The sequence below is a fragment of the Herpailurus yagouaroundi genome, unplaced genomic scaffold (genome assembly GCF_014898765.1).
Source record: "Herpailurus yagouaroundi ecotype Mexico unplaced genomic scaffold, PumYag 267, whole genome shotgun sequence".
Lineage (NCBI taxonomy): Eukaryota > Metazoa > Chordata > Mammalia > Carnivora > Felidae > Herpailurus > Herpailurus yagouaroundi.
This window is the reverse complement of record NW_024412484.1, coordinates 154,741-169,303: the sequence shown is the minus strand read 5'-3', so window position 1 is coordinate 169,303 and position 14,563 is coordinate 154,741. Positions and strand designations below refer to the sequence as shown.

Sequence of the window (14,563 nt, the reverse complement as noted above, 5' to 3'; positions counted from 1 at the left end):
GAAATGGGTAGACTTCTCTGGTTCTCAGATTCCACAAGAGGCTCCCTTCCACCCAGATATGGAACAGGGAGGGGGCGGGGGGGGGGGTGTGTGGCGGGTGCATGAGAGGCCCCAGTAGCCTCTGCAACCCCCAGGGAGACGAAGCCCCGAGGCCAGACAGGCGGTCCGGCTGCTGCTCAGAGCTCCACACCACGACCCTGGGAGGCAGGGGCAGCGCGGGCTCCATTTTGCAGATGAGGAGACTGAGGCTCGCTGGGCGAGGGGCACACCAGAGCCCCAGAGCCAGGCAGGGGCGGCGTGCTCCGGCTGGCTCACGTGGCAGGCGTTCAGAAGCTGGGGGTGGCTCGGGTTGCTAATTCTCAGCCTGCGGCTGAGGACGACACATGATTGCTCTCACAAGCTCCGTCGCAGACACACAGCGCGGACACACGCGACACGTGCACGGCGCAGAGGCCCCAGCTGGAAAACATCAGAGCCCGGCCCCGCTCCGCAGGTGCGGGCCCGCCTCGGTGCACCCCTACGCAGGGAGCCAAGGCGCAGGGGCCGCCCGGGAGCTCCGGGCCGGGTGTTCAAAGCTGGGAGGACGCAGGCGCAGCCGCTGGCTCCGCTCTCCGGGCGGGCAGGGCAGACAGACAGCTGTCCGGGAGGCGGGGGCTCCGTGCCATTCCAGGCGTTTGGGCACCTCTATAAAACCCGCCCGCTCCGAGGCGAGGGGGCGAGGGACTGGGGGGAGGGCGGGCGGGCTCCCTGGGGGCCTCCCCCCTCCCCTCCCCTCCCCCAGCAACCCCAGGCCAGCGCCACCTGCTGGGCGGAGCGGGGATGGCGCCTGGGGCCGCGCAGGGAGACCCCGAGCAGTCTCTGCTCCTCTCCGGGCCTCAGTCTCCTCCCCTGTAAAATGGGCACGGCAGAGGCAGCTCTCCCCACCCCCCACCCCACCCCACCCTCTAGCAGCTGCCGGGACCCGACAGGACAAAGTAGGAAGAGTGCTTGGCACAGGGCCCTGCACATGGCCGGCGCTGAATAAATGTCTGCGCCTGCCAGTGGTTTTCAAGACACACACAGTGTGTGTGTGGAGGGGGGTGGGTTGCAAGGGGGAGCCCACACCCCGCCGGGCGTCAGGAGAGGCTGAGGGCCACGGGGGAAGGCGAGAGCGGCCAGGCCGAAGGAGGGTGTGCGCTGGAACGTGGGCAGGTGGGGGTCGGTGGGGGAGGGTGTCCATGGCAGGCTGGCAGGCGGAGGTCACCGAACGCAGGGAAGGGGGGGGGTGCACATCTGCTGCTCAGGCCGCTGGTTGAGTGGCCCCGTCCCCCCCTGCCCCTGCACCTCCGGAGGCAGCTCGACCCTGGAAGCAGCAGCCTGCCTTCCACTCTGCCTCCCCCTCCCCCAGCCCCCAGGCCCATCGCTTCGCCTGCTGCAGGGAGAGCCGAGGGTCATTTCAGTCCTGTTCGGAGCTGGACGCCTTCCCCCGAGCCAGCTGGTCGGTCTCCAGGCGGCCAGGTCTCAGAGGGGAGCCGCACGCAGGCACCCCCCCCCCCGCCCCGCTCCACGCTGTCGGCCTCGCTACAGGGGCTCCTCGGGCTGCCCCTGGACTGGTCACCTGTCCCCCCGCTCTGGGGGCGGCCCCCCTCGGCCCCCTTCTGCCTTAATCACTGCAACACATGTACAAGCGGCCTCACCCTTGCTTCCACCACCTCCCCCTTCTCTTTTTCCCTTCCCCAAGCTCACAGCCCTGGCCCTGGAGTTTACAGCTGCAAAGAAAACACACACACACACACACACACACACACACACTCCTGCACAAAACCAACTGTGGAATGTTTTCCTGCTTCTGAGCAGGGTTTATGGCTCCAGAGAGTTCTCGGACACCTGACATCTACTCGTATTTCCACTCCTGGAAGCTGGGGCTGGGGGCTGGGGGCTGGGGCCGGGGCCGGGTCCGAGCAGGAGCTGAGGGGCGGAGGGGTGGGCCTGCATGGGGTCGCCTGCCTCCTGCCCCGAGCTGCACGCAGCAGGATCTGGTTTTCCCATTTGGGGCAGGGAACTGGCCACTAAGTGCCAGACTGAAATGTGCAGCCGCCTGGCCTCCTCGGACTTTCATTCATTCTCTTAACAAAGTCATTCATTCAGCCGGTGTTTGTTGAACTCCGACCGTGTGCCAGGCTGGGGCTCAGCACAGGAGCGCCATCAGCTTGCCTGGGGGCCAGCGCGGGGGGCAACCTCCCCACGGATGGCACGGCCCGGACAGCGACCAGAGGGACCAGAACAAGGGAGGGGGAAGCATGTTCTTACGGGGTCTGAGAGCACGGTGGGGAGCGGGGTGTGCGGTGGGGGCACCGGGGCCGCGGATGGCCCCGTGGTCTCCCTGACACTTGGACTTCACCCCAACGGCGGTAGATGCCTTGGAAACTTGGCAGGCGCTTACGCAGAAAAATGACACGACCAAATGCATCATTGCAAACAGCAGAAGCGGGCTCCGGCCAGCTCAGGTCAGAAACGAGATTTATGGAAAGGGTTTTTGGTTGCTCTTCCACAGAAGGAAAAGTGGAGTAGCCAGGCCCCTCTCTGAGACACTGAGATGCGTTGGCAGACCCTCCCCCGGCGCCCCCACTGTCCCCGGAACGGTCACACTCCGCGGCCCGGCTCCCACGAGAACCAAAGCGTGGCGTATCCGAACAGTAGAACGCTACGCGCCCCGCGACCAAAGGAACCAGTTGCCACGATGTGGGCGAACCTCGGGGACATTCTGTTGGTGGGGCTAATGCCAGTCAGACCCACGAGAACGCGTGCTGCACAGCTCCAGATGTGTGGGTTTCCAGAACAGGCAAAATCAGGCAGAAATCAGGCCAGCGCCCGCCTGTGCCGACAAAGGGCACGCGGGCACATCCTGGGGTGATGGGGACACGGCATGGGTCACGGAGGTGTATGCACTCATCTAAATGCATCAAACCTGTACTTAAAATCTGTACATTTGGGGGGCACCTGGGTGGCTCCGTTGGTGAAGCGTCCGGCTTCGGCTCAGGTCATGATCTTACGGTCTGTGAGTTCGAGCCCCGCGTCGGGCTCTGTGCTGACAGCTTGGAGCCCGGAGCCTGTTTCAGATTCTGTGTCTCCCCCTCTCTCTGCCCCTCCCCCACTCACGCTCAGTCTCTGTCTCTCTCTCTCAAAAATAAATAAAACATTAAAAAATTTTTTTAAATCTGTGCATTTTTCATATGTGAATTTTATCAGGATGAAAAAAATGGAGCAGAAGGGAAAGAATGTTCTTCTGCTGACAAGGAATCCATCCATCAGGAAACAAGCAAGCAATCAGACCAGGGAGAAAGTCTGTCTGTGGAGCTCACCACTCCCATCGTTCTTGGGCCGGAGGATAAGGGCGCACCCCGCCAGACGGCTCCCCTCAGACCTCTTAAAACAAGGGAAAGTCACTTCCCAAAGGCCAGCCAACGGGTGCGGAGAAGGCGAGCGTCAGCCTTACCCTGGATCGTCAGCCTTATCCTGGATCGTCAGCCTTACCCGGGATCGTCAGCCTTACCCGGGATCATCAGCCTTATCCCGGATCGTCAGCCTTACCCTGGATCGTCAGCCTTATCCCGGATCGTCAGCCTTATCCCGGATCGTCAGCTTTACCCTGGATCGTCAGCCTTATCCCGGATCGTCAGCCTTATCCTGGATCATCAGCCTTACCCGGGATCGTCAGCCTTATCCCGGATCGTCAGCCTTATCCTGGATCGTCAGCCTTACCCGGGATCGTCAGCCTTATCCCGGATCGTCAGCCTTATCCTGGATCGCTTTGGAGACCATCCTGTGTCTGCTACAGATGCAAGACGACGTAAGCAAACAGAAAAAAACCATTTCGTTGGTTCTGTTTTGGGGGAATCTGTGTGGGGCGGGGGGAGAGGGGGCGGAAAGCAGGTGAGTGAGCGGGACCCTGCCTATGAGCTCGTAAAATATGACACTTGTCTACAGGGTCCTTCAGTGATTAGAATTGACTAAACCTTGGGGCGCCTGGGTGGCTCAGTCGGTTAAGCGTCCTCCTTCGGCTCAGGTCACGATCTCGCGGTCCGTGAGTTCGAGCCCCGCGTCGGGCTCTGTGCTGACAGCTCGGAGCCTGGTGCCTGTTTCGGATTCTGTGTCTCCCTCTCTCTGACCCCTCCCCCATTCATGCTCTGTCTCTCTCTGTCTCAAAAATAAATAAAAACGTTTTAAAAAAAATTAAAAAAAAAAAAAAGAATTGACTAAACCTTGGGTTCTCTCACCTCTAGCCGCCAGCGGACATTGGTGCCCTCGTCCGGGGCTCCCGAGCGCCCTGGGGAGAGGGCCAGCACGGAAAGAGGCTGCAAGTTGAGGCTGGTACTCATGGGGACTTTGTCGCCTCGAAGGAAAGAAGCATGGTCTCCTTTAATCAATAACTCTGGTCTCCCAAATTAAAAAAAAAAAAAAAAAATCCGAGACAAGTGTTGATCACGTGGTACGTCAGCTGTTGGCCTCTGTCCGTGTGCCCTCAACACGTGCACTCAAGTCCCTGCCCCCCTTCGGGGCATTCGAACCACAGCTGCCATCGGAGCCCCCACCGAACGGAGCAGGCCTCGTCCCTTCCGTGTTCTCTGCCCTGGGGACCCGGGCGGCCCGCACCCTCCCCTCCTCCCCAGCCGGCGCCCTCCTCCCCGGCCCATGGGGACGCTCGTGGCAAAGCTGCTCCTCCCCACCCTCAGCAGCCTGGCTTTCCTCCCCACGGTCAGCATCGCTGCCAAGCGCCGCTTCCACATGGAGGCCATGGTCTACCTGTTCACCATGTTCTTCGTGGCGGTAAGTCCGGGCCCCGCGGGAGGACCCACGCGGGGCACCCTCCCCACGGCGGAGGAGAGGGGCCATCTTTCCACCACGTGCCTGTATCGGTGATGAGGAGAAGTGATTTGGAGGTGAAAGAAAGAGACCGAAGACCAGGAGAAAGGGGTGGGGGCCCCCCTCCTCCTCTCTGGACCTCAGGTTCCCCGTCTGTGCCGGGAAGTCACTCTGGGGTCGGTGTGCGTAAGATGGGCGAGATTCGGTGGGTCCAGGCCGAGCCCCTCCGGGGTGCCCCTTCTCTCACCGCTGGCAGGCCACCCCAGGCCCCCGCCCTTGTCCCACCTACGAGCGCGGGGCAGCTGAGCCGGGGCGGAGGGGCCGCACCGGGCCCCGGGAGGGGGCTAGTGGGGTTTAGGGAACGTGTAGGGCCTGGGTGAGTCTGATTCCAGGATTCTGGAATCCTGTAGCTGGCCCCTGTTCAGGAGGGCCTGCTCACGTCTGCTTGTCTCTCCTTCTTGGGGCCTACGTCTGTCTCTCTCTGAGTCCTTCTTTCTCCATTTATAAGCCTGGACGGCTGCCTTTTAGCACTGTCTCTCCCCCCCTCCCCTCCCCATGGGGCTCCTTCCCTCTGCCTTTGTCTTGTTGCTTTTCTCCACATCTGCCTTTTTTTCTTTCACTCTGTCTGCGTCTGGGTCTCTCTTGATTTCTGGAGCTCCGTCTCCATAGAACTTGCCCTCTTCCCAAACCTCCTTGTCTCTCCCTGTCTGGCTTTGCCCCCCCCCGCCCCTCCACGTGTCTCTTTGGCTCAATCTGTCCCTCTAGTTTCTGTCTGTCTGTCTGCCTATACTCCTACCCATGTACATCCCTATCTAATCAATCATTGCCCCCTACCTACCCAATCGATGATCCTTCCATCCACCTGCCCGCCCCCGTCTGTGTCTCATCTCCCTGCTGCCATGTCCCTCTGAGCCCCCCACGATCACGGCCGGCCCCCCTCCCTGGCTCTGACAGTCCTCCTCATCGGCTCCCCTCAGACTCACCCTTCGCTGAAGCCCAGCTCCCCGCGAGAAGCACGCACCGCGGGGGCGAGCGTCCCCCCGGACGTGACAAATCGCACGATGCCTTTTGCCGCCGGCCTGGCTCCCCAGCAGCAGGGCCTCGGGGTCCCGGGGGCAGCCGCGGGCAGTAGGTGTGTGAGCACACGCCTGTGTCCGCAGACGTGCCTGCACCTGTGTGTGCACTTGGGCGGGCGCCCCCTTAGGCAGCAGGGACCTGGGGCCAGGGGCTGCCTGGGGCTTGTCTCCACCTCTGGGTGGGAGAGACCCCCGCCGGGAGCCAGCATCCAGGCTGGGGGGCGTGCCGGGGGCTCTGCACACAGTGTCTTCTGTGGTCTTCTCGGCTCCCCGTGAGCCTGGGTTTGTGACGGGCCCATTTGACGGATGGAGAAACCGAGTCCGACAGAGGCGGAGTCCCGTGTCACTGTGAGCACCAGATGTACCTTGGAGCTCCTGGCTCAGTCAAGGCATTTTGTCCGATGCCATTTCATTGGCCCCACAAGGGACCCCTGCTTGGGAGGGCTCCAGGAAGTCGGTTTGGCAGGTGGGAAGCCCAGGCACGGGGCGGACGCGGGACTTCTCTGCGGGTACAGGGGGCTTAGGGCCAGGGAGGGGAGCCAGGGGTCTTGTCCCCAGGCCCAGGTCAGACCCCACCCAGGAACCCACAGACACGGCCAGGCCACCCCTCCCTGCTGGGGCTGGGCTGGCCCCCAGCTGCCTCCGGGCTGACCTCAGCGGCCCGCCCTGGCCCGCCCAGAATGGCAGAGGCAGCTGCCTCCTGTGACAAATGTCCTCTCTCCCAGAGCCCCAGGCAACACCAGTGCAGCCCCTGCCTCCCATGTGGCTTCTTCTGCGTTCCACCCAGGACCCTCCTGGGCCAGTTGTCACAGGGGGTCGCCTGGCCCACCCCACGGACCGACAGAGGGGGCCCCAAGCAGGCAGCCACAAAACAAGGCTCACAAAACAAGGATCCGTGAGGTCGGCCTCTGGAGGCTGTGCGGTCTCCCACCAGGTCCCCAGCTGTACCCCACCCCCACCAGCACCCTCCAGGCCCCCAATCTGCCCCTGCATTGGAAGACGGAGGCAGGTCTCACAGGCGCCTATCCCCGCTCTGCCCTGCCTCCTTGGCAGGTAGCACTGCTCAGAATCTCACCGTCCCCACCTGCCCAACAGAAATGAACCAAGGGCCTGGCCGGAGAGCCCCCCCCCCCCCCCCCCCCGCCCCATCTCGGGTCAGCTCTCCTTCAAACCGCTCTAAACCCTGCCTCCCTGACCCTGCATTCACACGGCCGGGATGAGACAGTATTCCTGCTCTTGATGGGGGCAGGGCACAGACACTCCAAGAATCTCTTAGCAATTAAGTCCGTAATTCTACACGGTGATCTGTGCTACGAAGGAGAGGTGTGGTTGCAGAGACAGCAGATGATGGGGCTGGGGGGTGGGGGGAGGGATGGAGTTCTAGAAGTAGCAGGAGAATATCCATGTCACTTGTAAGGCCTCACTCTGCCTGCCAGAGCCACGTGGAGCAAGTGTCCTTCTCCCCACTCTATCCCACAGAGTTCTGAGCACCTTGATCAGGCCTCACCTGAAGCTTCCCTTTCCCCAAACAGTTATGTCCACTCCCTAGTTGTTCTTCTCTATCCTCTCTGCCTGTGTCACTTCAAAGGGTGAGACTCCAAAGTTCAACACAGTCTTCTAGGTGGGTCTGACCCGGACAGAGAGAAGCAGGACTCTGTCACCTCCCTTGTTCTGGGCACTATACCTCTATTAACACCTCCCGGGGGCACCTTAGCTTTAAGACACCCGTAATTGTAACCAATATGAGCTCTAAATCCACCCCAACTTGCTTGACTCACCGGGTGACCCTGGGCTCCTGCTCCCCCTGTAACATCCCTGGGGCCTCCGGACGTGGGCTGCTCTCCTGCACACCTCCTCCCGCCCGCTGAGCTGGGCTCACCAAGAGACGATTGTGCCGGTTTCCGGGCTCGTCTATGCCCGTGGAACTTGTCAAAATAATTACGTCACATAATTTAATATTCCTTAAAATCATGAAATGCATATATGCAAAAGGAAAGAGTTGTTTTTGGTAAGAAGTCAGTTGACAGCTTTGAGAATACCCCATAGAGGCATTTGGCTTTAAAAATTGCCAGGGGGGTGTCTGGGGGGCTCCGTCGGTTAAGCGTCCGATTTCCGCTCAGGTCACGATCTCGCGGTCCGTGACATCGAGCCCCACGTCGGGCTCTGTGCTAACAGCTCGGAGCCTGAAGTCTGTTTTGGATTCTGTGTGTCTCCCTCTCTCTCTCTCTCTCTCTCTCTCTCTCTCTCTGCCCCTCCCTTGCTTGTGCTCTGTCTCTCTCTCTCTCTCTCTCTCAAAAAATAAACATTAAAAAAAAGTAATAAAAAAATAATAGGTTAGAAAAAATTGCTATTAAATAAGGTGTCGAGGAGACGACCGTACGAGTGTGGGAGCGGCCGGGCAAACCGACCGTGCCGTCTGCAGCACAGGGGTCCCTGTGGTGGTTCTCGAAGCGTGTTCCCCACTGGCGGCTGGCTTCAGCCTGAAAAACTCTTAAAAATGCACATCTCCGACCTCCCGCCAGACCTGCCCAGTTAACGACTCAGGGTGGGCTCAGCGATCCGAGGATTCACAAGCCCCCCGCCCCCCCCCCGGGGGTTCTGGTGCCCACTCGGGGCTGAGGGCTTCCTCTGCGGGGTAGCCCAGTCACGACAGGGGTCAACCGTACAGCAGGAGGCCCCTCAGGCCCCCCAGGAGCCGCCTGGCATCCAAAGAGTAGGCCCTGGCCTCACGTCCACGGCCGCGGGGAACGCGCACCTGCACCCACCGGCGGTAACCCCGGCTGTTGAAGGAACGTGCAGGGCGCGTCTTTGAGCCTCAGCGGAGCGTCGCCCGGCCTGTCTACTCGTGTCACAGAAAGTAAGGGACGCGAGACCCCATGAGGGGAGCAGTCGGCAGCGCCCCCATTTTTCAGGTGGGGAAACTGAGGCACGGGGCCGTGAAAGGACTTGCCCGAGCTGGTGAGTGGTCTGGCTCAGCTCGGAGTGTGGGTGTGGCCGGGGCCCAGCCCCGGCCCCGGTCCCCCCACCCCCCGCCCCTCCTGCCCTCCCCCACCCGTGCGCTGTCCCTCCCAGCCCCCAATCGCCCTGCGTGTTCCCGCAGTTCCACCACGCCTGCAACGGGCCCGGCCTGTCGGTCCTCTGCTTCATGCGCCACGACGTCCTGGAGTACTTCAGCGTCTACGGGACAGCGCTGAGCATGTGGGTCTCACTGATGGGTGAGTGGCCGCACCCCGAAGCCCAGTTTCCCCGCCGTCCGCGGGCCGGGCCCCCCGAGAAAGCCGACCCCAGCGATCCTGCTGCCCAGTCCTCATCTGGAGCGTCTCCTCCCCCCCTCCCGGGGTCCAAGCACAGTCTGGTCTAGGAACGCGCAGTCCTTTCACGCCCGGATTCCCATTCTTGGAACCTCTAACGTACACACTTGGTAAAGGCTTGTTGCAACACACGCATTCTAGAGCAGTGCCGAGGGCCGGCGGAAGGGCTTCCGCTCTCTCCCCCGGAAGACCGCTGTCCCCAGGTCAGGGTTTGCCCCCAAGACGTTTCTTGAGGCTCGCACAAGCCTTGACGCACGTCGCTGTCAGCCCGGGTCGGTACGGGGATGGAATCCCGGGACGCAAGTCGTTCCGCGACTTTGTTCTCACTTAGCGCCGTCTCGCGGCAATGTTAGTTAGGGCACGTGGACCCCGTCGCTCGGGGCTCCCTGCTACGTGCCCGTGAAGGACCCAGATCTTTCCTGTCTCTTAGCTGGGTGTCCTTGTCTCCGTCCCAGGGGTCCCCAGGGGTCCCCGGGGGGGGCGCGTGCCGCCCGGGCTGCTCCGTCCACGTCTTTCCCTTCAAACCCGCTGGAACAACTCAGACCTCGGAGTGACCGGGCTGGGCCATGGGCTGTCTCTGGCAGAGGACGCCCAGCACTGGGAGCCCTGAGGGATGCCTCTGGGGGAGCAGTGGCCGGGGGGGGGGGGGGGCGGGGGGCCGCTCACCTCTGCCGGTTCCTCTCCCCGCCCTCCAGCGCTGGCCGACTTCGACGAACCCAAGAGGTCAACCTTTGTGATGTTTGGCGTCCTGACCATCGCGGTCCGGATCTACCACGACCGCTGGGGCTATGGCGTGTACTCAGGCCCCATCGGCGTGGCTGTCCTCGTCATCGCCACCAAGTGGGTGCGTACTGCCTGGGCCTGCCCCCACCCCCGCCCCCCTCACCCCTCCGCCCCAGGCTCTCCGATTGCCCGTCTCACCTAAAGCACAGAGACGGTGAGCACCAGGCACCCCTGCCCCACAGGAGTGGTTTGTGTCACCCGCACTCACCGGCTCTGGGCCTAAAACCCAAGTGACGTCACTCCCCTGCCTCAGCTTCCAGGTCTGTGAAGCGATCATTACGGGAACAGTCTCTTCCTTACCTCGTGGGCTTGGTTCTGAGCTGAGACAATGCACTTAAAAGTACTAGCTGGCGTCTCACTTGCTCAACAAATAGGAGTCGTTAGGAGTATTGCTGTTAATAGTATTGCAGACAGTGACTCCTTTAAAGATGCAAAACCCATCGGAAATGGCCTGGGTTAATCTGGGAAGACTTCCTGGAGGGGGTGAGCCTAGAGTTTGGTTCTAGTGAGGAAGGAGGCTGTGGTATGCAGTCGACAGGAAGAGGGATCTGCCCGTACGCGGTTGAGGAAGCTCGAGCTGGAGTTTCTGACACTGAGAGCCCTCTGCTGCCCACCCCTGGGGGGTATGGCACCCAGTAGGCCCTTACACACGGCTCCCAGGCCTCCCCTAATCCTCTGTTGTACCGAGCCCCGCCGCCCCCCCGCGCCCCCCCGCCCGCGGTGAGGCCCGAAACTCACACTCCCCAGGCTGACGAGGAACCTTCGGCAGGATGGACCCAGGGCCATTGCCTGGGGCCCCAGGAGGGAAGGAGCTGGGCCAGAACACAGGTCTGGACTGCCGCAGGCCTGAGGCCGGGCTCACTCTCCAGCCGCGCGGCAGCTCAGGCCCCAGGGGGACACCCTTCTGCCCCATTTTAGCCCCTCTGGAGCTCCTCCTGGAATCTCGGGGTCCCAGCTCCAAGTGCTGGCGGAAGGTCCGGTCCGACCCAGCCCAGGCCACACACCCACTCAAGGCCCCCAAATTAGGCCAAGATGGCAGGACCTCAGAGATGGTCTGCGGGGCCACCTGGGGAGCAAGCAGGAAGGCAGTTCTCTGGGAAGAGGGGTCCGGCTGGACAACTGGTTGCAGAAAGTGCCCACCAACCCATTTTACAGCTGCGGGAGAGCTGTGGCGGCGCTCCTTCCCCACGCGCCCCGGGCTCCTCCCATAGCCAGGGAGCAGAGGGTTTGTTTGGCCGGGCGGTTAATGAAGGAAGTAGGGCTCAGAGAGGTCAGCCACCAGCAAGGAGTCACAGCGGCAGCGAGCGCGGCCGGGCCTCGACTTTTCAAGCAAGGGAAGGGAAGGAGCCTCTTTCTCACTGGGGCTCAGGGACGCACTGCTGGCCTGGGCCTGACCCAGGAGGCCCCTCGGAGCTGCCTCGGAGGAGGGGAGGCATGTTGGGTCCGCCGTGTCTGGGCCCGGGGAAGGACCACATTAATGAACAGGCTGGAATGCATAAACACAGAGCCCTCGATAATGCGCTCACTCCTGGCAGGAAGTAGGATAGGCTCCTTGGTCTGCCCTGGAGGGCTGTCGTTCCCCGCCTCCCCCACTCCCCCCCCCCCCTCGCAGATCTTGGCAGGTCTGAATCTGGGCTGCGTTGTAATCCGCCGGAATAGGACTCACTCCCTAGTGTCCCCGAGAATCCTCACGGGGACTTCCACGGCCTTGGGGGCTGTGGGTCCAGCCACAGGAACCAGGAGGTCTGCCCGGCTCCCTGCATCTGGGGCTCCGATTGTGTTTTGCAGACCATTTAGCGTGGAGTTTATTTTGGACTTTCAAGGGCAGTTGTTTCCTGGAACGAGGGTGGATTTTTCTCCCGGAGGCTCATCCCTTCTCCAGCCAGAGTTGGGAACAGCAACCCTCGGGGAGAGGAAGCCGAGCCGGGTGCGGGGTGTGCAGGGCTGGTCAGGCCAGGCTGGGGCACGACCTGGGGCAGCCACGGCCGTGGCCACCCACACCCAGGACGCCCCCAGCCGCACCCAAGCCCTATGTGTGCCGTGCAGGTCCTGATTCCTTATCGGGCAATGGTAAATTACAGAAACCTGAAAACCGGGCTCTGGCGGCCAAAGTTGCCCTGCCCCGGCCCAAGGCTACTCGGGGTCTCTGTGCACTCCACCTGGGGGGCTGGTGTGGGCGACGGGGGCACTTCCCTAGCCCCCGGGGGGCCTCCACCATTCGCAGTGTGCATGTGGAGGCTTGCCACAGGCCTAAACACCCCGCTCTCTGAAACACTTTGGAACGCCCAAGGGTTCGAGATTTCAGGGTGTGGCCCCACACTTACTGCATGATTTCGGTGCATGTGAACCCGAATTCAAATGCCCGCTTGAGCCTTCCGCTAACATCAGGGCCTGCGAAACCACAGATGGAACGTGCGGGTCAGGCTGTCTCATAAATACTGCGATGGGACACCGGTGAAAGCAACCAAAGGGACTTTCGGAGCACCACATGGGCGCCCCCACCGCCCATACTGGCGGGCAGGGCCAGTGCTCCAACACCCCCTTGCTGTGACTGGTGCCATGGACGGGTCCCCTCCGGCTGGGGGAGGTGCATGTGGAAGGGTGGCCTTGTTTCATCCCGAAGAGGCAGGCAGGGGTGGGGTCCCCATGGGGGGGGGGGGTACTGGCCCCGCAGTTCCCAGCTCAGCTGTCCAGGCTGGGGGCTCCCTTGGGTCCTGCGGCCGCGAGGCTGGGCACGTGGGGCGTCTCCCTGCGCCCCAGCCCCTGCCGGAGTGTAGCCAAGGTGCTCATGCCCGGGGCGAGCTCTCCGGGCAGCCCAGGGCGGCGTCCCCCGCATCACCGGCCACTCTCCCCGCAGCTGCAGCTCATGAAGGAGAAGAAGGGTCTGTACCCCGACAAGAGCGTCTACACCCAGCAGATAGGCCCCGGCCTCTGTTTCGGGGCGCTGGCCCTCATGTTACGATTCTTCTTTGAGGTACAAGGCCTGAGCCTCCTCGGGGTGGCCTCACATTCCTGCTTTTCTGTCCCTCCGGGTGGGCGGAGGGGAGCCTCCCTCCCTCCCGCCACAGCCTGCTTCGTCCCCAGCACCGGGGCGATCGATCGCTGCCTGCGCGCACCTGAGGCGAGGCGCACGGCCCAGATGGGGCCTGGGGTGGGGGCCAGCACCCGCAGGGAGGAGGGAGGAAGGAGGGGGGCAGGGAGGAGCCCCGGACTCCTTGTCAAAGGCCTAGCGAGTGGGGTTTGACGTCAGGAAAGATGGCCTGGGCCGGACACTGAGCGGAGGCTCCTTGGAGGAGGCCACTTGGCCACATTCCTGAGTGGGGGCGGGGAGGTGACCGGCAGATGCCCTGGGGAGCCAGGCAGGCCGGCGTGCAAGCAGGCGCCCAGAGCGTCGGGGAGGGGGGCCTGGGGCCCCAGACTGACCCCACCCCCCCCCACCCCTGCAGGATTGGGATTACACCTACGTGCACAGTTTCTACCACTGCGCGCTGGCCATGTCCTTCGTCCTCCTGCTGCCCAAGGTCAACAAGAAGGCCGGAAGCTCGGGGCCCCCCGCCAAGCTGAACTGCCCCGCCCTCTGCTGTGCTTGCGTCTGACTGCGCCCCGCGCCCGCCCCCTGCCCCCTGCCGGCCCCGGCCCGGCCGCAGCGCGCGCCGGCAGCGCCCCCCCCATGCCCCCCCCCCCCCGGCTCTGAGCATCCGGGAGAAATGTCTCCCCTCAGAGGGATTTGGGGAGCATCCTGCCGAGGGCTGCTGGGAGCCCACTTTCTAGGTTTCTGCGGAGGACAAACCACCGTGCTGGAAAGAAAAGGACTTCCTGCCCCGCTCCTGCTCCCCCACAGTCATGGCCAGTCTGCGTCCACAGGACCCCACAGCCAACATGTGTCCCCCCCCCCCCCCCCCCCTCTCCTCCCCCCCCCGCCACAGAGGGACTCTGCCCATGTCCCCCTCACAACACCTGTCTCCTCCTGGGCCCTGGTTGTCACCGCTTCTGTCCTGTGCCCTCGGGCTCTGAGCAGACCTGTGTAGGAAGCCAAGGCCAGTGGGGGCCAGCTCCGTCCAGGCCTGCTGGCCGTCCCTCCAGCCGGGTCCCTGAATCAAGCCCTGTCAGTAACGGCAGCCCACAGGAAGCTCCTCAACCCTTGACCTTCCTGTGTGCCAGAAGCCGTATGATCATCGATTCATCTAATTGGTAAAACAAGTCTGCATTAAAGGATGATCACTCCCTTCTACAGACAGAAGCCCGAGGCGCAGGGTCCATGGTGTGTCCGAGGCCTCGAGCAGGCGAGTGCAGACCCGGGCCAGGCCCGCCGCCACCAAGCCCGCCCCCTCGCTGTGGAGCCGCCCATGGGCTGGGCGCGAGCACCTGTGTTGGCCCTTCGAGAGCGGCTCCACCCTGGGCTAACGGCCAGCGTGGGAAGGGGGTCTGGGCCCAGGGACACCCGCGCGGAGGCCGGCGGGCCCAGAGCCGGGCGCACGGGGCAGGCTTGCGGCAGTGCTGAGGGAGGGCGGCCGGCTCCCGCCTACAGCCCGTCTGCGCTGGGCCCCGCGA

At 63.0% G+C, this 14,563-nt stretch overlaps 1 protein-coding gene across 1 annotated transcript; it reads left to right on the top strand.

The window, feature by feature from the left end:
- The first annotated feature begins 4,500 nt into the window (after nucleotides 1–4,500).
- On the top strand, nucleotides 4,501–14,247 carry MYMK (myomaker, myoblast fusion factor). Its single transcript, XM_040461480.1, has 5 exons — nucleotides 4,501–4,806; nucleotides 9,019–9,133; nucleotides 9,925–10,073; nucleotides 12,870–12,986; nucleotides 13,459–14,247. Exons 1-5 carry the CDS (start codon nucleotides 4,672–4,674, stop codon nucleotides 13,606–13,608), a joined length of 666 nt encoding a protein of 221 aa, XP_040317414.1. The 5' UTR covers nucleotides 4,501–4,671; the 3' UTR covers nucleotides 13,609–14,247.
- Nucleotides 14,248–14,563: the final 316 nt, after the last annotated feature.

Coding starts and splice junctions, on each gene's coding strand:
- MYMK (XM_040461480.1), top strand. CDS start 4,672: ATGGGGACGCTCGTGGCAAAGCTGCTCCTCCCCACCCTCAGCAGCCTG. Junction 4,807..9,018: donor TCACCATGTTCTTCGTGGCG/GTAAGTCCGGGC, acceptor GTGTTCCCGCAG/TTCCACCACGCCTGCAACGG. Junction 12,987..13,458: donor TGTTACGATTCTTCTTTGAG/GTACAAGGCCTG, acceptor CCACCCCTGCAG/GATTGGGATTACACCTACGT.